Source organism: Chiloscyllium plagiosum, unplaced genomic scaffold (genome assembly GCF_037043375.1).
Source record: "Chiloscyllium plagiosum isolate Xiang-an unplaced genomic scaffold, Cpla_swu_hap1 HiC_scaffold_30, whole genome shotgun sequence".
Lineage (NCBI taxonomy): Eukaryota > Metazoa > Chordata > Chondrichthyes > Orectolobiformes > Hemiscylliidae > Chiloscyllium > Chiloscyllium plagiosum.
In genome coordinates this window covers 16,609,209-16,634,385 of record NW_028270168.1, presented here as the reverse complement: position 1 = coordinate 16,634,385, position 25,177 = coordinate 16,609,209, and the positions used below count along the sequence as shown (strand labels likewise).

Below are 25,177 nucleotides of genomic sequence, written 5' to 3'. Positions count from 1 at the left end.
TGAGACGGTAGCGAATCTGAGGAATTCTTTCTCACAGAGGGCTGTTGAGGCTGGGCCATTAAGTCTATTCAACGCTGGGAGAGGCAGACTTTTAATCAGTAAGGGAATCAAGGATTATGGGGAAAGGGCAGGAAAGTAGAGTTGAGAAATATCAGATCAGCCATGGTCTCATTGAATGGTGGGGTTGATGGGCTGAATGGTTTATTTCTGCTCTTATGGCTTAAGGTCTTATGGTCTTATTAACATGATATAAGATGCCCTATCATTCAACAGGATCACAGCAGATCTTTGACATCAATCCAAGCTCTTCCTTCCTTTATCTTCACATCATTTAAATCCCTTAGTGTCCAAAAGGCTGTCAATCACAGTCTTGAATACATTCAATGACTGACCACCACATCCTTCTGGACTAGAGAATTCAAAAGATTCACTACCATCTGACTGAATGAATTTCTCCACTCTCAGTGTAAAATGATTTATCCATTGCACTGAAGTTATGGTACCATTTCTAACCTCTTATTTTTGCTGCTGCTCTGTCTCACTTCCTAATATTTTCTCCAGGTCACATGGAAGCCATGACCAGTTGGAAGGCATATCTTAAAGTTGAAACCAACCCCTTTTGTGTTTCATGGTGGGCAGGGAACAAACCTTCCTTTGCTTAAATCTTCCCTGTGGCAGCATGGTGGAGGTTAGCAGCTCAGCATAGCCCAAGAACAAACTTGTGTTCCATTGCTGTGTGCTGACTTACTGGTTGGATCCCATCATTGTTGGGTACCCCCATTCGCTCTGGACACTGTAAATATTTTCCCATCCTTTAGAAATGTGATTACAAATGAAATCACCAACATAACTCCTTATAACTATCTTCAATACAATATTGTGGAAGATTATGGTGCCAATTTGCTCTCTTGTTGTTGATCCTGTTTCAACCAACTGTCTTAGCTGGATTGGTTAGTTCAGTTGGCTGTTTTGCAATGCAGAGTGGGTGCCAACAATGTGATTTCAATTCCTACATTGGCTGATACTAACATGAAGGACTCTCCTTCTCAACCTCTCCCCTCACCTGAGGTATGGTGGCCCTCAGGTTAAACTCCTGACAGTCTTCTCTCTCTCTTTAATGGGACAGCAGAGGTCTGTTACGACAATGGCAACTTTACCTTGCTGTGTGAGGAAAACTGGTGGTAGTGAATTGACAAATAAGGAAAATAACCATTGTCAAAAATTAATATTGAAGGTGTTCAGTTAAAATTGTCTGCTTTAGTCTTTCTTCTTTGTAAGATTGTAATCTCTTTGCTGGTATCAGTACCAAGAGCTATAGATATATCATTGAAAATTAATATTATGTTCTTGGAACAAAAATGCTCTCCCTTGATCTCTTAAAAACACAGGCTATAAAAACTCACCACTTAAAAAGTTGTAGATGATGGGGTTGGCAGCACTGTTTGCATAAACAAGCCAGTGAGAGAAGGTGAACCAGGCGTAGATAGTATCCCTGTCCTCAGAGTCTTCAAACATTCCAAAGACCCTGAAAAGCAAATGCATTTAAACACATTGATTTTTATATATTGGTTAACCACCCATTTGCTACTTTTTCCAATTTGATCCAATTCTCCAATTTTGTGGGCTCTTCATTCCCAGCACTCCATGTGACCACTGGCCCTGTGGAGTTTGTGCTGATTTCGGAGCAGACTCTTCAATCATTGGAGGATCCACAAAACTCACTTACAGCTTGGACATACGTAGACCATAAGGAGTCTACTTCCTCCGGTGTGTGAGATAACACAGGTGAATAACGCTTAACTCACCTCTTCAAGATATTGAGGATACTGATGGGGAGGTAGCACAATGCAAATACTAGCAGCACCACCATTAGCATGCGAGCGGTCTTTCTCCGTCCTCTCGTCTGCTTTATCTCAGCAGCGAATGTCCTCTGTGATGGGCCGTCTTGTGAGTGAGTTGAACAAAGTGCTGAGCGGGGCTTCCACTTACACGCAAGTGGAACTGATGATGTTCCAGGGATCTGAGGAAACAATATAAGAAGACGTTCCCGAGCGTGATTGTTTTAAAAGTTTACAAGTCGTAGCACTCAGCCACGTGCATCAAACGGGTACCAACTTGGACTGGATGCATTTCTGGAGATTTAATCACATGACCTTCCATAGCGTCATAGAGCTGAACAGCACAGAAACAGTCCTTTCGGGGTCCAACTCATCCATGCTGACCAGACAGCCTATTTAAATCTAGTCCCATTCACCAGCATGTGGCTCATATCCTTCTGAACACTTCCTATTCACATACCCATCCAGATGCCTTTAAATGTTGCAGTTGTACCAGCCTCCACCTCCTCTGACAGCTCATTCCATACACGTACCACCCTCTGCGTGGAACATTTCCACTTACATCCCTTTAAGATCTTTCCCCTCTCACCCTAAACTTATGCTCTCTCGTTTTGGACTGCCCATCCTGGGGAAAAGACCTTAACCCTATCCAAGCCCCTCATGATTTTACAAACATCTATAAGGTCACCCCACAGCCTTCAATGCTCCGGGAAAATAGGCCCAGTCTATTAGTGTCTTCCTATAGCTCAAACCCTCCAACCCTGGCAACATCCTTGTAAATCTTTTCTGAACTCTTTCAAGTTTCACAACATTCTTCTTCCCCTATTTTCAATCATTGTTTTACTCACTCATGGGATGAGGGTGTCGCTGGCCAGACCAGCATTTATTGCCCAGCCCTAATTACCCAGAGGTAGTTGAGAGTAACCACATTGCTTGGGTGTGGAGTGTGTAGGCCAGACTGGGTAACGATGGCAGTCTTCTTCCTTAAAGGGAACCTGGTGGGTTTTTCCAACTATCGACAATGGATTCATGGTCATCATTTGATCCTTATTTCCAGATTTAAAAAAAAATTGAATTCATATTAGACCATAAGACCATAAGAAATAGGATTGGAAGGAAGGCCATTTGGCCCATCGAGTCCACTCCGCCATTCGATTATGGCTGATGGGCATTTCAACGCCACTCTCCCCGTATCCCTTAATTCCTTGCGAGATTAAGAATTTATCAATCTCTGCCTTGAAGACATTTAATGTCCCGGCCTCCACTGCGCTCCGTGGCAGTGAATTCCACAGGCCCACCACTCTCTGGCTGAAGAAATGTCTCCTCTAATTCTAAGGCCGTGCCCACGAGTCCTAGTAACCCTGCCTGATGGAAACAAATATTACACCATCTTCTGTAGTGGGATTCAAACCCGGGTGCCAAGAACATTGACTGGGTCACTGATTGAACAGTCTAGTGACAGTACCTCTAGGCCATTGCCTCTCCATAATAAACAAAGACCACAATTAAAGAAAATAAATTTTGTTTTAAAACCCCTCTGACCTTCCTCGAAGGTTGCCCACAGGATGAAGGGATTAATCTTTCATTCTCGGAAAATCTTGGACAATCCCAGAATCCCAATGCCACATGGATCTCAAACCTGAACTTTGGCTGTGCTGAATCTTTGGGAATGTTGGCAGCCTGAATGTTAGATAACGGTACGCTTGACAGGATTTATATAAATGATTTAGATGAGAATAAAAAAGGCACAGTTAGTAAGTTTGCAAATGACACCAAAATTGGTGGAATAGTGGACAGTAAAGAAGGTTATCTAAGATTATAAAGAGATCTTGATCAAAATTGATCAATGGGCTGAGGAGTGGCAGATGGAGTTTAATTTGAATAAATGAAAATAATAGCATTTTGGTAAAATCATCAAGGGCAGGACTTCTACAATTAAAAGGTAGGGCCTTGCGAGTCCTGGGGTTTAGGTACATAATTCTTTGAAGTTTGCATCACATATAGACAGGGTGTTTATGAAGGAGTTTAGCATGTTTGCCTTTGTTGCCCAGTCCTTCAAGTATGGGAGCTGGGACATTATGTTGATATTGTACAGGACCTTGGTGAGGCATCTTCTGGACTACTGTGTCCAGTTCTTGTCGCCCTTTTATAGAGAAGATATTATTAAGCTGGAGAGGATTCAGAAGAGATTTATCAGGATGTTGTTGGGAATCGAGGGTTTGAGTTATAAAGGAGAGGCTGGATAAGCTGGGACCTTTTTTCAATGGAGCAAAGAAGGTTGAGGGATGACCTTATTGAGGTTTATAAAATGATGTACATGAATAAGAAATGTTTGCAGGGATATGGGCCAAGCACAGGTGGGACTAATTAAGTTTGGGATTATGGTTGGCAGGGACTGGTTGGACCGAAGGATCTGTTTCCGTGCTGTACAACTCTGTGACTACTGTGGTGTCCACAGGAACCAGAGAAATGCCAAAGCAGGCGGCACCACCCCACAGCAGCAATTAGCACTTTATGCAAGGGCAAGAGAAGAAAATGCAAATCAAAGTACAGCATCAGAGAGAAATGGGGATTTTTAAAAATGTGAGCTTTTGGGTAACAAACAGGAGTGACAAAGTCAATGATTTGATCAATTTTAATATGTTTTCTTTTGACAATTTTTATTAAAGTTGGATTCTTAAAAAAGAATATATGCACGTAATATATCATTGAACACAAGAATATTCCATATAATCAGGCATTTAAATATCTCTTTTATAAAGGAGGAGAAAGTGAGGACTGCTGATGCTGGAGAATCAGAATCGAGAGTGTGGTGCTGGAAAAATACAGTAGGTCAGGCAACATTCGAGGAGCAGGACAATCAATGTTTCGGACCTAAGCCCTTCATCAGGAATACATTTTATAAAGTCAACTATTGGATGGTGTTTGTAGGAAGACACTTCACTGCTTTTCCTCACATTAATAAGGAAAGTAGTCCATTTACAGACACTGGGGGAGTGGCTTTTACTTTTTATTCCCTAATACAACTCACTTATGTCTTTACTATCCATCTCCATGTAGCCTTTTTCCCATTAGGAAACAAATCATTTGCATTTTACTTGTTAATTCCAAATGTGATTGATAACTCTACTGGTATTGCTGAAAGTTACTCTGAATACTCAAATTCCAGTGCTCCCCTGTCCCCCTTCTGTCCAAACTCTGATTCATCCAAGTGCTTTCTACTCATTTCCTAACCAGCATCAAGTCCTAATGACCCCCTTCTACAATTGGCACATATGCCCTCAGGTACCTCAGTCCTATCATCTCCAATTCCCTCTCTAAAGATTTTCTTGTCTTCACAAGTGGCCAGAGCCACAGAAATGGGAAGTTTGAGGGATTTTTAGGGCTGGAGGAAGTTGAGCAGAACTTGTGATTGTTGAGCCTGGAAGTGATGGACAAGGGTTGAGTTGAAGGTCAAGGTGGACGCGTCATAGAGGCACAAGTTTTTGACCAAGCTTTTAGACACTTTTTAATATCTCTTTCTATGGATAGTCACGCATTTTTATTGACAATACTGTTGTGAAATGCTTGGAAATGTTTTGCTGTTGGTAAAAAGCAACATATAAAATAAAGGTTGCTACTCTTACAAAAACCTTTGGTATGTCACTAACCTGATTTATTCACTTGAGTAAATGGCTGTTTTTAAAAAGATTTTTGACATCAATGCATTTTATCAAATAAACATATCAGAATCAGTGATCAATACTTAACATCTTTTATACAAACATAGTTTTCTTATTCAGTATTTTTTATGAAATGTACATCAGTTTACACCAGTTTTCATTACTGTACAAAGGAAGTTATCTATTCTTTTATTTGTAGATGTTAAGCTCTTGGCTTTCCAAAGGCTGCTCATGCACTTACCTGTTTACACCAAAGCTTTCTAAATATTTGAAAGTATGCCAGAAACATCAAAGACAGGGGAGCTACGTAGGTTACTATACAAAAGCAAACATGGTAAACCTTAGGGTAGACGTCATCTGGAAAAGGGAAATAAAGATACAGGGTTTAGAGTTAGTTAGTATTGCCCATAAGGAACTCTTTACTTCCATCAGTTGTTGCTTCCTCTTTCAGTCTATAGAGGCTTCACATAAACCTAAACTTCTTAATGGATATTATCTTCACTACGTTTTTCAGCCTTGATGATGTCCTGACCTCTGAACCTACACTGCACTATACACCTTGACTCTTCATGAAAGATCTCAATAACAAAATTATTTTCCCTGTTCAGGTTAGGATCTGGAATCCTGCCCAACAGCTGAATGGAGCCAGGTTGAATTAAGGCATTCAAGAGGTAATTGAATTACTATCTGACCACGAATACATATAGCAAGGAGCACCAAGTGAATGGAGAGCCAGCTGAATGATGGGCTGAATGGTCTCTTTCTGATGATATCAGCAGACAAGCAATCAAGGACCTGCACTGGGTTTCCGACAGGACATTTTATCCAATGTGGCAATGTTTATTTTGTCTACCGAGAGATAAGAAACCAGGTGTGTCTAATGTGAGCTTGAAGAATCCAACAGACATTTATTGCAACCACCTTTTCTGGATATGCATTTCATTTTCAGGTACATAGGTGTTTGGGCTAACAGTAAGTTATTATGTTACATCAGGGTAGCCTGCTTCCAGTAGGGTATCATGCATCAAGTGATTTGAGATAAGATGGAGCCTGAGATGTTTGTATGAATCATAGAATCCCTACAGTGTGGAAGCAGGCCATTCGGCCCTTTGAATTCACACCAATCATCTGAACAGCATCCCAGGCAGGCCCATCCCCCCTACCTTATCCCTGTAGCCCTGTACCTCCCATAGCTAAGCCACCTAGTCTGCACATCCCTGGACACTATGGGGCAATTTAGCATGGCCAATCCATCGATCCTGCACAGCTTTGGACTGTGGGAGGAAACCAGAGCACCCGGCAAAAGCCCACACAGACACAGCTAGAATGTGCAAACTCTACACAGATACCCGAGGCTGGAATCGATCCCAGGTCCCTGGTACCGTGAGGCAGCAGTGCTAACCACTGAGCCACCATGCCACCCCAAATCTTAGGGCTCATGTGATGTTGCTGTGCTGATATCATGAGTATTAATCTTAAAAGTACCCTGACATACAATGGCCCTTCTAAGCTGAATGAATTTGGCTATGGGAGCTGTTGGGAAGCCCTGGGTTCAACAATTGGCGTGTTGACATACAGGTTCTGTTTCTGGTAGCTTCTGCCACACATGGATCTCAAAGGGTCATGTAGCAGGAGAAAACGATTAGCGGGAACATTGCTGAAGTACTGACTGTGAGAGAAAACACTGTATGGAATCGGTGTGGAATTATGATAAAGTACGATACTTCACTATAACATATACCATGAAGAGGGTATGATGAGTTAATTAATGATGATATATTCTGCTACCATTTCATTTATAAAATACTTGTCTTTCAACATATATTAGATTAAAACATTACAATGTTTGACAAGGCTGCTCTGTGACAGTACTTCCATAGCGGACTGACCTAAAGGCTAAGCCTGCTAAAGCATGCCTTAATACAATGCTAATCCTTTGAGGAATCAGTAATGCTGAATTCGGAACTTTATTCCCCTGAAGGAGTTCTCTATTCAGTTTTTTTTTGTTTCATGCTAGTAAAAGCACTAATTGATAATCACAATTGAAATGGTGGTTTGTGAGGAGAATGGAAAAAGTTACACTGGTGCAGTATGAGGTGCTCTTCTGACATTGAGATGAAGTTGTGCAGTTGGGGCAGAGTCCAGAGTTCAGGGATTTTCAATATTCAGGTGCTTCTGCCAATCCTGATCAGCAACATTTGGACAGTGACACTGAGAAAGTGTTTCAATTCCCATCATTAACATTCTTTGACCTTATAGAGGTTTATAAAATCATTAGGACCATAGACAAGGTGAATAGTCTTTTCCCCAAGATGAAAGTGAGGACCGCAGATGCTCAAGAGTCAAAGGCGAAAAGTGTGGTGCTGGAAAAGCACACCAGGTCAGGCAGCATCCGAGGAGCAGGAGAGTCGATGTTTCAGGCATAAGCCCTTCATCAGGAACATTTGAAACGTCGACTCTCCTGTTCCTCGGATGCTGCCTGACCTGCTGTGCTTTTTCAGCACCACACTTTTTGACCTTTCCCTAAGGTGTGTGGTGGGGGGGGGCGGAAGCGGTTCAAAACTAGGGGTGATATTTTTAAGGTGAGAGAAGAAAGATTTGAGAAGAACATGAGGGGCAACATTTTTACACAGAGAGTGGTTCATGTGTGCAATGAAATACCAGAAGATGTAATGGATGCAGATACAGTTACAATGTTTCAAAGACATTTGGATAAGTATGGAGGGATGTGGGCTAAACACAGGTACGTGGGACTAGTTTGGTTTGGGAACATGGTTGGTATGGATGAGTTCAACCAAAGGGTCTGTTTAAGACCATAAGACCAGAAGAAATAGGAATTGAAGACAATTTGGCTCATCGAGTCCACTCTGCCATTCAATCATGGCTGATGGGCATTTCAACACCACTTACCTGCACTCTCCTCGTCCCTTAATTCCTTGCGAGATTAAGAATTTTTCAATCTCTGAAGACATTTAAAGTCCCGGCCTCCACTGTGCTCCGTGGCAGTGAGTTCCACAGGCCCACCACTCCCTGGCTGAAGAAATGTCTCCTCATTTCTGTTCTAAATGGACCCCCTCTAATTCTAAGGCTGTGTCCACCAGTCCTAGTATCCCCACCTGACGGAAAGAATTTCCCAGCATCCACTCTTTCTAAGCCATGTTTCCATGCTGTATGACTCTATAATGATAATGAAATTAAGCTACTCATAGGAAAACACACATATTAGTTTTCTTCTCAGCTTGCAAGATTCATAAACGTCTTTCCTGCATTTCTCCTTCAGTTGAAAAGTGAATTTTCAATGAAAATGGTTCATTTGGTACCATGTTTAATTATTTAACACACTTTGAAATAGTGCCAATTTCTCATTGTAGTCAATGTAAACTTGACTTACTGCTCATTTAAAATATTTATGAATAAGAGGAATTATTTCTAACATTTATTCTCAGTGTAAGTTTCTGAATGTATTGTACCATTTTACTTCCGCACTTAACCTCCAGCAATCGAGTGATTTATAATAACTGTTATAATGTACTATGTTTGAATTAGATGCTTCTTAGCTTTGTAAGAACTCTATTTCAAATGCAAGTTTGATGATGCCTCAGTATCTGTGGTGAGATGGAGCAGCTCTCTGTATCTGCTGGGGCATTGTCACAGATGATGGTTATTTGAATACTCAGAGTGGACACCAATAGTTACAGAGACGCAGCAAATGCGCCAAATACCCTGCCCAGTGAAAAGCTGTATTAGGATGACTCGGGGGTATGGGTGGGGTGTGGGTACTGGGGGCGGTGGGGTATGGGCGGAAGGGGCACACCCAAAGGCCATCATCAGACTGTTTGGGCCCAGCCTCAGCATGCCAAGCAGCCAATCCTCGCTAGGTCCAAAAATACTGGGTCTAGCAGGCATGTGCCAGCCTGAACTCCTATTGTAGCTCAGAAATGCCCTTGACAGTGTCCAGAGCTGGGCTGTAATGGAACAGGGATGCTCCCAAGAAATGGCCATCCATGCAAATGGGATTTTGGCATTTATTGCTAAAGGAATAGATTATAAAAGTAAGGGAGTGTTGCTGAAACCGTACAAGACAATAGTGAGACCACTCCTTGAGTATTGCATACAGTTTTGGTCCCCATTACCTAAGGAGGGATGTAGCTGTACTGGAGGGGGTTCAGAGAACGTTCACTGGATTGATTCCAGAGGTGAGGGGTTTGTTTTATGAAGAAAGATTGAGCAGCTTAGACTTGTCTTTCTGGAGTTTATAAGAATAAGAGAATATCCAATTGAGGTATATAAATGCTACAGGGGTTAGACAAAGTAGACGCAGAAAAAGTACTTCCTCATGTGGGGAAATAGAGGTAGTGTTGGACGCTGCTACAATTACATCACTTAAAAGGCATCTAGATAGGTATGAATAGGAAGGGTTTAGAGGGAAATGAGGAGAAATATTTCTTCCTAAGGGTTGTGAATCTGTGGAATTCACTACCTCAGAGTGCAGTGAATGCTGGGGCGTGGATGCGATAGACAGATTTGTAATGAGTGATAGATTGAAGGGCTATGGAGAGTGGGCAGGAAAGAAGAGTTGAAGCTGAGATGAGATCAGCCATGACAGTATTAAATGGTGGTGCAGGTTCGAGAGGCTGACCTACACCTGCTCCTAGTTCTTAATGTCCGTCCCTGGAATATGAATGCTTTCGGAACAAGATGAAGCCCAAAGTACTGACACATTGCCCAGTCTGAGCTCCCGTTCCGGGAATACATCAAAGATTTGTGCTACCCACATAGGAAGACCACAACAGTTGCCGTGTGGTGAAATCTTTCAATCAAACTAAATAAAGCAACCTTTCATTACTCAGTGCAGGTAATTTTTACATATTGCTCAAAATTTGAGTCAATTTTTTTTAAAACCACAGGATAGCAAGGAGGATGAAAGAAGATGCTCATTTTAGTGTGGGTTACTTGGGCAGGAGGTAATGACTTATTAAAACATATGCTTCTCTTCCGAATGAACAGAAGTCGAGATAATTGTGCTGCAGGACAACGCGGTCCAACTTTATAAGCTGCACTCACCTCCCCACTGCTCATCACAGACTGTAAAAAGTAGGGTTTTGTTGGCTAATTCAGGAATGACACTGCTCTGCTCCATGACAATAGCTTGAGGAATCATGATCACCAAGGATATGATCCAGATTACAACGATGCTGTTCCTTGCCCTGTTTGCTGTGCTTTTAAACAATAAGGGGTGGCATATTGCATACCATCGATCAAGAGCTATGAAGCTGAGAGTCAGTACTGACACCGACACCGACACTGTCTGCAAAAAGAAAAGGCTTCGTTAGAACTGAACCAAAACACCATGGCGGAGTCAATCTGAGATATTCTGCAAAGAATCTTTATATAAAAGGAATGAGATATGATTTTAAGTGGCACCCTTATTTTTGAAAATTAAATTTGATGCAAATTGGTTTCAAGTGTACATCTCTATGATTATTCTTCCCAGGCCTTCGTGAATCTGACAAATTTCCTCCGTTTACAGTCAGATGAACTTAGAGCTTTTGTGTCGGAGTGATAGAAGGCCCAAGTCCAGGTCCCACCAGCTCCAGAGGAGTGTCTGAACAGGTTGATATTAAACATCGACAGTCAGATGATAGGTTGAGTACTGAATGAAAATGTTTTAAAATCATACCTATCTATTTGGTTCGGGCAGCCTCAGGCCTGAGTTACTTCGAGTTGATCTTAAAGAGTGGACACGTCTTCAGAATAAAGGTTAAAAAAAAATCTGCAATACGTTAAAAGATGTCATTGGCTGGATATGTTTCATTGTCATGTTGTGTCACAGTTCTGACACTCCATTAAGGGGTTCAAATCTCCACCTCGGTTTACAGTCACACTGTCATTGGAAGAGTTTTCCAAGCAGTCGTTTAGACTCCTGAGAGAGAGCAGTATGCTGAAAGGGACAGACGGTCCTTCCTCACAACAACCCTGCCTCATATCAGGCTGTAAAAGGTAAACTCACTACAGTCCTGCTCCCCCCTTAGATGACTGTCTAACCTGAGGGTCACCACGGCTCAGGTGAAGGGGGACATTGGAGAATGAGAGTCTTTCATGATAACCTCAGCCTGTGCAGGAACTGACCCCACACTGAGTTATAGAGTCATAGAGATGTACAGCATGGAAACAGACCTTTCGGTCTAACCCATCCATGCTGACCAGATATCCCAACCCAATCTAGTCCCACCTGCCAGCACCCAGCCCATATCCCTCCAAACCCTTCCTATTCATATACCCATCCAGATGCCTCTTAAATGTTGCAATTGTACCAGCCTCCACCACATCCGCTGGCAGCTCATTCCATACACATACTATCCTCTGCATGTAAAAGTTGCCCCTTAGGTGTCTTTTATATCTTTCCCCTCTCACCCTAAACCTATGCCCTCTGGTTCTGGAATCCCCGACCCCAGGGAAAAGACTTTGTCTATTTATCCTATCCATGCCCCTCATAATTTTGTAAACCTCTATAAGGTCACCCCTCAGCCTCCAACGCTCCAGGGAAAACAGTTCCAGCCTGTTCAGCCTCTCCCTGTAGCTCAGATCCTCCGACCCTGGCAACATCCTTGTAAATCTTTTGAGAACCCTTTCAAGTTTCACAACATCTTTCCGATAGGAAGGAGACCAGAATTGCACACAATATTCCAACAGTGGCCTAACCAATGTCCTGTACAGCCGCAACATGACCTCCCAACTCCTGTACTCAATACTCTGACCAATAAAGGAAAGCATACCAAACACCTTCTTCACTATTCACTGCTGACATCACTATGCATTACAAACCAGCCATCCAGCCAACTGAGCTAACTGACTTATGAACTTATGGCCTGGACCAGATGTTAGGGGACTAGAAAGAATTCAAAAGAAAGGGAAAACTAGTGGCGATTGGAATTTATTTTTACATAGCTATGTGATGGGCAAATAATGTTGAATTAAAGTTGGAAATTTTAAATAGCTGCACAATATAGGCATATTCATGTGAAGGTCTTTTCTGTAAACACCAAAAAGCTGCAGATAAAGCAAATCAGAAACAAAAAGTAAAAATTGCTAGAAAACTGATATGTGGCAGCACCTGTGGAGAGAAATCAGAGTTAACGTTTCAGGTCCAGTTGTTGTTTAGTTCATTTCTGTGTTGTTTTAATGCAAGTTTTACTTTGAATGGGTAAATGTCTCAGTCATTTCAAGGAAGGGATAAATGGTGAAATATCTGTGAGATGATCATACCTGTAAATAGGGTATCACTTTGCAGAAGGTTTGACCAAAAAACCAGGTTTCAGTAATATCCACCAGCAGGCTGGCAGGAAGGCAGATAGCAATGACCAGAATGTCTGCCAGGGACAGATTTACAATGAAGTAGTTGGTCACAGTCTGCATGTGGTGGTTCTTCCACACTGCGAAGCACACTGCAATACAGACAGACAGAATGAGAGTGACATTAGGTTCTGTTAAACAATCCCGTCCAAAATATGAATCAGACACTAATTGGCTTATTTAGCATTTCTTGGAACTTAGAGTTTCTGGTTCTCTTCACATAGCTTTCTCATTAATTTGACTGTGGGTGGAACTAAATGCCTTCTCACTTTGATGGCTGGGGGCACTTATTTGGGCAGGTGGGTGATGGCTGGCAGAGAGCCTCCTACTGCCTCTGTGTCGAGGGATATGAGCCAAGTGCTGGCAAGTGGGACTGGACTAGATTAGGTTAGGGTTGGGCTCTGAGGTACCCTATTTCCCTCTATGCTGAGCCCTGGCATGGAATCATACCATAGAATCTCTAACATGTCGGAAGGAGTCATTCAGCCCGTCAAGTCTGCACCAAACTGCCGGGTGGCATCCCACCCAGACTCACCCTATCCTCTTGACCCTGCATTTTTCATGGCTGGCTCGCCAGGCCTGCATGTCCCTGGACATTGTGGGCGGTTTGACATGGCTGATCCATCTTTGGATTGTGGCAGAAACCCACTCAGACAATGTGCAAACTCCCTCCACACAGACAGTCACCTAAGTCTGGAACGGAACTCAGGTCCCTGATGCTGTGAGGTAGCAATGCTAATCACTGAGCCACCAGGTATTGTGTGCTTTGAAGAGAAGTCACAAACAGAAATGGGAATATGTATCAACCTGCTGCTCTTGATGGTAATAATGAGCTTGTTGATGATATCTGGTCGACATGGACCAGTTGGACTGAAGGGTCTGTTTCTGTGCTGTACATCTCTATGGCTCTTTACAAGATGTCCCACTGAACTGTCACTTGGGCACTTCACGATACCTCCTGGTGGTTTGTGGAGAACAAGAATAAATACCTTTTCTAAAAGGTGATACTTGAATCAACAAGAGAAACAGTACCATTCACATTAACTCTTCACGCCCATACTCCCAGCATGAATGATGAAAGTGCACATGAAATGATATGAAAAATGGGATTGAATTTTCTCAAGGAATGGGAGATGTGGAAGAAATTCACTATCAAAGAATTACAGTACTGTCTTTATTTTCAAAAAGTGTTTGTGAGATAGAGTTTTGAATTCCCTGAATCGATTTTAATCGACAATATTTCGGGGCCTCCATTTAATTAATTGAGAACAGGAATTTTATAATCGAAATGGAAACAATAATTTTTCTGAACGTTGTAAGAGTCATGACCCAGTTCTATCACCAGAGGGCATTCTAACCTTACAGCAATCTGTCAGCAGATTATAACTAAAGGATAGATCTTCCACAAACGATAGATTATCGAAGAACATTCCTGGATCCTTTTTAACCATTCCAAAGTTCATCAACAGACCTTGCTTAAATATATACATAGAAAGGAAAGTGCAGTGAATCAGTGAAAGTTGCAGTATGTGGCATAAAGTACAATTTATGATTCCTTTATAAAGGCATCCATCAACATTTCTTTAGGTGAATTTAAATAAAATGCTCAATAGAAAATGAGGGTTATTCTGTCCTTACATCCACTGCCAAAGGGTTTATTTGTGGATCTGTACAACTTAAGAGAAGGAGACAAACACTTGAATTTCATCCCAGATATGGAGACCTGAGGTTGGGAGGAAAAGTGGATCCCGACCCCCCCCCCCCCCCCCCCCGCCCCCCCACTTACTACCAGGCACCTCTGAAATGGCTGGAATAAAGGCAAAGTACTGGGTTGGCTGGAGATCTGAACCGAGAAGAATTAAACTGGACTGGATCCATTTACTCTGATACCAGTTCTCTCCAGGGCCTCTGTAGGAGCTGCTGAGGGCTCGAAGCACTTGAGTCCAAATTGGCTGCTGCAGACCCAGGCATGAAGGGTTGGGGGCGCCATTGAGGGCTGGTGCAGGTCTGTGGGGTTGGGTGGGGTTTGGGGGATGTGTGGACCTCATAAGGCTGGGTGTTGGGGGAGAGCTCTGTGAGGGTCAGGGAGGCAGGAGACTTTGAAACCTCCGACTGGGAAATTCAAAGGAAAGCTGAAGAATTCAGGGGGCGAGGGGACTAAGGAGAAACCATTTCAGAGGATCACTGGAGTCTTGGTTATGGGGGGGGGGGGGAGATCTGGCATTGTATCAGAACTCCCAAATATGGGGCCACTGCTTCAGAATAATTCTCTCGCTATTGTATAAATGTATGGACATTCTGAAAAATAGGATAAAAATGAAAAGTGCTGGAGAAACTCAGCAGAGATTCAGCATTTGTGGGGGGGGAGAGAGAGAGAGAAACAGAGTTATCACTCTCAGTCCAAATCACACTGTTCCCTTTTCTAAAGAAGAATCATTCTGGGTGCAAAATGTTAACTGTATTTCTTTGTCCAGGGATACTTACCCGACCTGCCAAGTTTTTCCAGCACTGTCAGTTTTACTTTTATATCCAGAAGTGGGTGTTGAATTTTTTACCCCATCACCCAATTTGTTCATCTATTAACCACCACCAGCCCCAACCGCCCCACCTCCGCCCTCCCCAAAAGCAGTAAATCACCGGTGTTTCCAAATGAATAATTTACATGCAAAACCTGTTACGGACAATGCAGAGCATCGAAGGTGAGGGGGAGGGAAAGGGGCTAAATCGGAATGATACCAAGAGGAGAGATAAAGCATTCCGCTCCATGGGGTGTCCATCTCTCTCCGAAGGCATGGTGAGCATTGATGGATTCTGTGCTCCCTCTCCAATGACACCTGGGTGCAAAGATTACCGCGGAAGAGGGGCAGACAGTTGGCAGAGATGACCCCCACCATGGCCCACTACCTGGACCTGTTTATAGCCAGCCTGGCCAGGCTCAGGAGCAGACCCACGAGGTGCTCCTCTGACCTGCCCACACCCCTCCGCACCCAAAGATCAGGAGCGTGGGGCTGAAGTATAACTAAAAACAGAACGTAACATTTTTCAAATAACTAAAAAGGGAGTGCAATTGCCTAAAGTCAGTAGATACGTAGTCGACAGACTCCACAGCTCCGCAAAACAAACAGTTGGGACTGGGAATTGCCGGCACTTCCTGCTTTTATTTTCGATCGCCAGCAGCTGCAGTATTTTGCCATTGCAGAGTAAATGAGCTCCACTTTATTCTCAGCTCAGTCTGAATGAGGTGTCTGGTTTGGATCAAATCACCCTCCAAGTACAGAAACTCTCCTTATCCCCAAGGCAGGTCTGAATAGTTTGATTGAAAGCCGCTTTCTGACACACAGCGATGCACACAATGAAATGCCTGGAAGGGTAAGGATCAGTCAGTTCTCATGCAGGAATCTAGGCAGGACTGTGACAATGGTGAAATGTGCACATTCCTAAAGTTGGATTAATCTGGGAAGTCTATGGCTGGTGATTCTGTTACTGGGCGAAAATGTGGAGGGTAACTGCAAAATTCCTGCTTTTCAAAGATACCTTGCTTAAAAATAAAACTTCAACCTACCTAAAATATTGCCAACAAGTGCCACCACAAACACAATAATGTATCCAATAATAAAGATCCATTCATACAGTTTGGGATAGAGATACTCCCTCCATATGTACTGCAGAAATTCATCATCGCAGTCTGTGCCATCTCCCGCTGTTGGTGTTCCATTTAAGATGGGTGCAGTCAGATTGGACACGTGCAAAGTATGATTGAGATATCCATTTGTAACCTTGGTACTGAGGCACAGACCAGTACAATTCATTTCTAAGATCGCAATGTTAGTGAGTGAATTACTAAGACAGCCATTCACAGTCAGGATTCCAATACCTGAAAAACAGGGAATGCACTAATGAGAACTTCTACAAACCATATATTTTGGATTATAATCTATTTCCAAGCAGTCATTAATACAAGTGGTACAGCATTATAATCAGCTTTGCTACTACCATGATTTGTCTCCAAGATGACATTTCCCATTCAATATCATCCAGACTGGCAGGAGTCATAGAAACATAGAAAATAGGTGCAGGAGTAGGCCATTCAGCCCTCCAAGCCTGCACCAACATTCATTATGATCAGGCAAGCTCAGTATCCCATTCCCACTTTCCCTCCATCCCCCTTGATCCCTTTAGCTGCAAGAGTCACGTCCAGCTCTCCCTCTTGAATATATCTGACAACCTGGCCCCAACAGCTTTCTGTGGGAGAGAATTCTGCAAGTTGATAACTCTCCATGTGAAGAAATTCTTCCTCATTGCAGTCCTCAAGGGCTTACTCCTTATTCTTAGACTGTGGGAAAAATAAGTTAGTTTTCGGAGTCAATCAATCAATTCAGAGTTGCTATTACACACCCCTGGAGCAAATGGGACTTGAATCCAGGCCTCTCAGTTGAGGGGTAAGGACTCTGCCTTGGCACCGCAGTAGCCCCTTGTTGTTTGATGCTGTGGATTTATTCATGTTGTGGTAGTCCTTTGCAAGTCTCTAATTTAAACTGAAGGTGGCTTTGTCAGCCATGCTAAACGCACATTTTGATTTAATTTGGTTTGGTTAATTATTGTCACGTGAAAAGTATGGAGTACTATCCAGACAAATCATACCTTCCATGAATACATCAGGGTAATAGAACACAATGCAGAATAAAGTGTTACAGCTACAGAGAAAGATCAATTCTAATATATGAGAGGTCCATTCATAAGTCTGATAACAACAGTGAAGAAGTTGTCCTTAAATATGTAGGTACGTGTTTCCAAACTTTTGTATCTCCTCCCCAATCAAAGAAAGTGGAAGAGAGTGTAACTGGGGTAAGAGGGGTCTTTGATTATGTTGGCTGCTTTCCCGAGGTAGCAGGAAATACTGATTGAGTCAATGGAAGAAAGGCTGGCTTTCACGATGGATTGGGCTGCGTTCACAATTCTCTGTAATTTCTCGTGGTCTTGGACACAGCAGTTGCCGCATCAAGCTGTGATACATCTGGATAGGATGCTTTCTATGGTGCATCTATAAAAATTGATAAGAGTCATTGTAGACATGCTGAATTTCCTTAACCTCCTGAGTAAATAGAGGTGTTGATGTGTTTTCTTGACTGCAGCATTGATGTGGATGGACCAGGATAGATCGTTGGGGGTTATTTTCTCCTCGGAACTTGAAGTCAATGACCTCCACCTCAGCACCATTGATACAGACAATGGTGTATCCCCCACTCTGCCTCCTGAAGCCAATAACAACTCCTTCATTTTGCTGACATTGAGGGAGAGATCGTTGTCTTAACACCATATTGCTAAATTGTCTATTTCCTTCCTGTACTCGGTTTCATCCTTGTTTGAGTTCTGACCCACAATAACGGTGTCATCAGCAAATTTGTAAATGGAGTTAGAGCTGAACTGACTAATCAGTCATGCGGGTATGTGAAGTATAGTAAGGGGCTGGTTACACAGCCTTGCAGACCTGTGTTGATTATTATGGAGGAGATGCTGTTGCCTATCCTTACTGATTGTGGTCTATAGGTCAGGAAGTCAAGGATTCAGATGCAGAGAGGGGGAGCAGAGTGCTCGGTCTCGGAGTTTGGAGATGGGTTTTGTTGGAATTATTGTGTTGAAGGTGGAGCTAAAGTCAATAAATAGGAGTCTGACCTTGGTGTCCTTGTTATCCAGAGGTTCCAGGGATGAGTGTAGAGCCAAGGAAATGCATCTGCCGTGGACCAGTTGCGACAGTAGGTGAACTGTAGCAGACCAAAGCAATCCGGGAGGCTGGAGTTGATGTGTGCAATTATTAATCTCTCAAAGTACTTCATAATGATGGATGTCAGAGCCACCATGTGGTAGTCATTAAAGGCCCACAGCCTAATTTTGCTTTGGCACCAGGACGATAGTGGTCTTTTGGAAGCAAGTGGGAACCTCACATTGTGGTAAGGAAAGGTTAAAGATATCTGTGATTACTCCCGCCAGCTGCTTCCCACAGGATCTGAGTGCATGACCCAGAACTCCATCCAGGCCAGTCACTGTCTGTGGGTTCACCCTGGAGAAGGCTGGTCTGCCCCTTGTGGGGGTGGGGGGAGCAGTGACTGTGGGTAGAGGGGCATCCAATGCTGTTGGGGCAGGGGACATCATTTTACTGAAACTTCTGTTCAAATCGAGCACAGAATGCATTGAGCTCATTGGAGGAGGGATGTATGGTTGTGAATGATTCTACTCAATGCTTTAGTTACTTTAGATTTTTTAAAATCAGCCTGGTTAAGAGTTATGACATGCATCGTAATAGCAGATGGGAAATGCCCCCCACCCCATGCCAGAAGCAGGTTCACTACCTTTGTATTTCATATGTTACACCAGGTCTGAATCATGTTTATTTTATTGCTGCTTCCTGTTCACAATCTGGCTATCATGCTTCCTAAAGTTACAATAGCCACAGCACTTTGAAAGTGTTTCATTGGGTCATAAAGCATTTGGGATTTCCTCAAACTGCAACAGCATGACAGAGTACAGGAGTACATTCCTCCAAGGGACATGCAGACACACTGCTCTTTTCTAATCATGCTGTTCAGGGATGTTATGGCACAGTTCTGGGGTTAGTGGAACTTGAATACAGGCTCTGCTAGGCCAGAGGCAGGGGCACAACTGCTGCACCACAACAGCCCCAATTAATGCACTTTTATTAGTGGGTCATTAATTGTCTGCCTTGTGGTTAGAAAATTGACATCACACAACCAGATAGCTGTGAATGGGAAGCTAACGTATTAGTCAGACATTCTGTCAAGCCAACGCTCTTTAGAACATAAAGTTGAGTAAGTGACTGTATAGCAGGATCTACTCTGCCCTGAGGTTGTCGAAAGTAAAATCCAGTGAAGTACGATTATAAAGGCATTTTAGGAAATGAATAATGATTGGAATGTAAAAGATGCAGCCTGACAGTTTCTGTTAGAACAGAAATGTTGGATTTCAAATTAACATCTTAAGTGCTGACAGACTGAGAAGGTAACAACAGTCATACACAAAGTGTCAGTCTCTGAATTTTTGTAGCCATTTGCAGCCACCTTTCTGACAAAGCAGCCTTTAGTTCTCCAAGTGTCTTTAGAATGCCAAATGAACAGGTCTGACCAAAACTCTGATCAAGGCTTTTTGCAAGGTTTGTGAAGGTTTGTAGCTCAGGTTGAGGTTTAGGGTGTAGGTTTGCTCACTGAGCTGTAGGTTTGCTCACTGAGCTGTAGGTTTGCTCACTGAGCTGTAGGTTTGATATCTAGACGTTTCATTACCTGGTTAGGTAACATCATCAGTGGCGACCTCCAAGTGAAGCGGAGCTGTTGTCTCCTGCTTTCTATTTCTAGGTTTGTCCTGGATGGGGTTTGTGGTGATGTCATTTCCTGTTCGTTTTCTGAGGGGTTGATAGATCTAGATACCATCTATGTGTTTGTTTATGGCGTTGTAGTTGGAGTGCCAGGCCTCTAGGAATTCTCTGGCATGTCTTTGCTTAGCCAGTCCCAAGATAGATGTATTGTCCCAGCCGAAATGGTGGTTTTTTTCTCTCCGTGTGGAGGGCTACGAGGGAGAGAGGGTCATGTCTTTTTGTGGCTAGCTGGTGTTTGTGTATCCTGGTGGCTAACTTTCTTCCTGTTTGTCCTACGTAGTGTTTGTGGCAGTCCTTGCATGGAATTTTGTAGACGACCTTGGTTTTGTCCATGGGTTGTACTGGGTCTTTTAAGTTTGTTAGTTTTTGTTTGAGAGTGTTGGTGGGATAGTGTGCTATTAGGATTCCAAGGGGTCTTAGAAGTCTGGCTGTCATTTCTGAAACTTCTTTGATGTATGGTAAGGTGGTTAGGGTTTCTGGCTCTGTTTGGTCTGCTTGTCGTGGTTTGTTCTTGAGGAATCTGCGGACTGTATTATTTGAGTATCTGTTCTTCTTGAATACGTTGTATATGTGGTTCTCCTCTGTTTTCCGAAGTTCGTCTGTGCTGCAGTGTGATGTGGCTCATTGGAATATTGTTCTGATACAGCTTCGTTTGTGTGTGTTGGGATGGTTGCTGGTGGACTTAAGTATTTGGTCAGTGTTTGTCAGTTTTCTGTATACACAGGTTTGTAGTTCTCCGTTGTCCGTTCTTTCAACTGTGACATCCAGGAATGCGAGTTTGTTGTCGGTTTCTTCCTCCTTGGTGAACTTTATGCTTGTGAGGGTGTTGTTGATGATGTTAAATGTCTCTTCTGTCTTGATGAGAAATAAAGTGCACCAAAGAGAACTGTTTGTTTTAGGTCAGAGCCAACTCAACTTGGTACATTGACTGACACTATAAACCAGCTATGTTATATTCATCCAGTCTCATTAGGCTCCCCATGCCCATGCCAACACCTTGCTCAATCGCAACACTGTAGATCCAAACCAACCCTCAAAGCACCAATATAGTTGCTGCACCAAGAGATTTTCAACCTGCATGGATCCTTTAATCAGATGAAATAGGTAGGCACAGTCTGCCTTGGCTTGTTCACACACTCAATAGGTCGCCTGCAGCGGGCACTGAACTAAAAAGGATCTCCAGCTAGCGATCATCTAAAAGTACATTAAAAGCTGGTTAAATGTCTGTCATTCTAATAGTGAGTGCTATTCCTCTGCAGCTGATCCCTAGATTTAATCCAAAATATTTCTATCCCTGCTGTGAAAAAGACATCTTAGTCTCTAATGTCTTAACAACAAAATACAGCATAACCAGTGAATATACCAACTTTCAATTACTGAATAATATTTTGCATCAACTAACTGTGTATCTCACTTTTTCATTCTAATGCTGTTACCGCAATAGAAATTAGCACCTATAGCAATATGGTTTGCATTCAAACTTACCTGAATCCTAACAAATATTTGATGAAAAATTGACCTTGCTTTTATTTTGCATTTTTTTTTGCTTTCCTCGGATTTCTTATTACGCTACTCATGTCTAAACTTGGACTAATTGTCAGAACGGAATTCATTGCACAATACAGAGAACAAATTCATTGTAGGCTCATTTTAGCTTCAGCGGTCTGTTTGACCCTGATCTAGACAATCAGACTACTTCAATTTGTTTTGCAACATTCATCACATAGAACCTGCTATTGAATCTAATAACGCTGCCTGATGGAGAAAATAAATGTGTTTGGGCATTTGAAATCTTCCATGCAGCAATGTCAGAAGCTCAGTATTAGGGTAATTTCATACAGGTGTGACCCTATATTCCACCAATCTGTAACACAGTCTGTTACACCAGTTTGCTGCACTTGCAATTTTCCTAAAATGCATAATACCTGTGAGAGTTTCTGCTGGGTTTATTTGACCTTACGGGGAAACTGGCTACATTTTTTGTGGGAGAAAGGGAGGACTGGAGATCAGGGTCGAAGAGTGTGGTGCTGGAAACCTTCATCCTGACGAAGAGCTTATGCTTGAAACATCGACTCTCCTGCTCCTCGGTTGCTGCCTGACCGGCTGTACTTTTCCAGCACGATATTCTTCAACTGCATCTTTTGTGTACAACATTTAATGGAATTTTTCAAACATTAAACATGAGTGTCCAGAATGCAAATATCTAAAATGGGACTGTTCTCAATAGGCCACAGGTTTGCTGACAACATGTGCAACCCAATTATTCACATTGCTGAAATGAAAGGCATAATGCAGATTTTTTGTCTTGTACTCATCGTGACATATGCAAAAATGCCACATTTTAATTGATCACAACAAGTTATGCTACACAAGAAAAGGTGTGTGATTGCTTGGCAAGTATTGCCCAATGCAGAATCACATCTAACACTAGATGTTTCTATTTAAATGGAATGAGTTCTAATCTCCTACCTCATGCCTATTTCTGATATGTTGACAATATGTTTGCTATCTTGGAATCTACACCACAGGTAAAGAGGCCATAAATAATTGTTGAAAGGTCACAGCTTTGAAGGACTGTTTCTCTCTCCACAAATGCCTTCCTGACCTGCTGAGCATTTCCAACATTTTCTGCTTCAGTTTCAGATTTCTAGCAACCACACAGTTTTCTGTTTTTCTGTAGCTTATAGCGTATGCAGGTGCGTAACACCATTAATTCTTTTATATTTTCAATGCTTCTTTCCAAATGATGAACATCTCCATTTTCACACACTATCAGGGTGTTGAGTCACCTTTCTGATTATTTGTACATTCTTTGCCAATGCCCTTACTTGGTTCACTTTATGTGCAGCTTTATCCTTGGCAGATCCAATTACCAAACAAACTAACTGTCTTAATAACTTATAAAGCACAACACCTGACTATTGCATTTTGAAGGGTAAGGTTTAATTTGCAAAATACTTGGAGTTGGAGTGTGCTTTTTGCCACCAGGATGAATTAGTGTCCAGTATAAATAAAGTGAGCTCTCTAGTCCACACAAAACCTCTTAGAGCCTGTATTTTATTTAGGACGATTACAAGCTGATTGGTAGGTGCATAATTTTTTAAATAATGTGGGAGTACTTCACTGTCAGAGGTACCATCTTAAACCGAGATCCTATCTGCCCTCTAATGGGCTTCAAAAGATCTGATCAGCACTATTTTGAAGAAGTGTAAATTAATTATTCTCTGTGCTCTGGCCAAAATTTGTCCTTCAGTTCAACATCACAACCAATCATTATCCTGTTAACATTCAAGTGAACTTTCTATCCATAAATTAACTGCCACATTACTACACTGCGATAAAGCCTGTACTCCAAACATAATGCATTGGCAGTAAAGCATTCTGAGATGTTCTGTTCTTGTGAAATGCACAGGAGGCATTTTTTTTAAGCATGTCTTTTATTCAAAGTTTGTGAGAAGATTTGTAGCTCGGGTGTTCATTATTGTGGTTCTGTTCGCCGAGCTGGGAATTTGTGTTGCAGACGTTTCGTCCCCTGTCTAAGGTGATATCCTCAATGCTTGGGAGCCTCCTGTGAAGCGCTTCTGTATTATTTCCTCCGGCATTTACGGTGGTTTGTTTCTGCCGCTTCCGGTTGTCAGTTCCAGCTGTCCGTTGCAGTGGTCGGTATATTGGGTCCAGGTCGATGTGCTTATTGATTGAATCTGTGGATGAGTGCCATGCCTCTAGGAATTCCCTGGCTGTTCTCTGTTTGGCTTGTCCTATAATAGTAGTGTTGTCCCAGTCAAATTCATGTTGCTTGTCATCTGCGTGTGTGGCTACTAAGGATAGCTGGTCATGTAGTTTCGTGGCTAGTTGGTGTTCATGGATGCGGATCGTTAGCTGTCTTCCTGTTTGTCCTATGTAGTGTTTTGTGCAGTCCTTGCATAGGATTTTGTACACTACATTGGTTTTGCTCATGCTGGGTAGCGGGTCCTTCGATCTGGTGAGTTGTTGTCTGAGAGTGGCTGTTGGTTTGTGTGCTGTTATGAGTCCTAGTGGTCGCAGTAGTCTGGTTGTCAGTTCGGAAATGCTCTTGTATGGTAGTGTGGCTAGTCCTTTGGGTTGCGGCATGTCCTTGTTCCGTTGTCTTTCCCTTAGGCATCTGTTGATGAAATTGCACGGGTATCCGTTTTTGGCGAATACATTGTATAGGTGTTGTTCTTCCTCTTTTTGCAGTTCTGATGTACTGCAGTGTGTTGTGGCCCTTTTGAACAGTGTCTTGATGCAACTTTTTTTGTGTGTGTCTGGGTGGTTGCTTTCGTAGTTCAGGACTTGGTCTGTGAGTGTGGCTTTCCTGTATATCTTTGTGGTGAATTCTCCGTTCGGTGTTCTCTGTACCATCACGTCTAGGAATGGAAGTTGGTTGTCCTTTTCTTCCTCTCTAGTGAATCGGATTCCTGTGAATGTGGCGTTGATGATCCGGTGTGTGTTCTCTGATTCTGTGTTTTTAATGATTACAATGATTTTAATGATCACCCATCTCTGGACTCATAGCAGAAGCAGTAATGCAAAGATTAGAACAAACAGTCTTACCGCAAATTCAACCCAAACTCTGGGTCAAATATGTGGATGACACCTTTGTAATCATTAAAAACACAGAAATAGAGAACATACATCGGATCATCAACGCCACACTCACAGGAATCCGATTCACTAGAGAGGAAGAAAAGGACAACCAACTTCCATTCCTAGACGTGATGGTACAGAGAACACCGAACGGAGAATTCACCACAAAGGTATACAGGAAAGCCACACACACAGACCAAGTCCTGAACTACGAAAGCAACCACCCCAACACACACACAAAAGAAGTTGCATCAAGACACTGTTCAAAAGGGCCACAACACACTGCAGCACACCAGAACTGCAAAAAAGGAAGAACAACACCTATACAATGTATT

The 25,177-nt window shown here is 42.6% G+C and overlaps 1 protein-coding gene across 1 annotated transcript; it reads right to left on the bottom strand.

Moving 5' to 3' along the window:
- Positions 1–797: 797 nt before the first annotated feature.
- Positions 798–16,662, bottom strand: LOC122563551 (orexin receptor type 2-like). Its single transcript, XM_043717421.2, has 6 exons — positions 16,416–16,662; positions 12,767–12,945; positions 10,565–10,808; positions 5,742–5,857; positions 1,806–2,020; positions 798–1,525 (listed from the first exon to the last, which is right to left on the bottom strand). Exons 1-6 carry the CDS (start codon positions 16,660–16,662, stop codon positions 1,390–1,392), a joined length of 1,137 nt encoding a protein of 378 aa, XP_043573356.2. The 3' UTR covers positions 798–1,389.
- Positions 16,663–25,177: the final 8,515 nt, after the last annotated feature.

Coding starts and splice junctions, on each gene's coding strand:
- LOC122563551 (XM_043717421.2), bottom strand. CDS start 16,662: ATGAATTGTACTGGTCTGTGCCTCAGTACCAAGGTTACAAATGGATAT. Junction 5,858..10,564: donor CTGTGATGAGCAGTGGGGAG/GTGAGTGCAGCT, acceptor TCCCTTTTCCAG/ATGACGTCTACCCTAAGGTT. Junction 2,021..5,741: donor GAAAGCTTTGGTGTAAACAG/GTAAGTGCATGA, acceptor TTGTTTCCTCAG/ATCCCTGGAACATCATCAGT.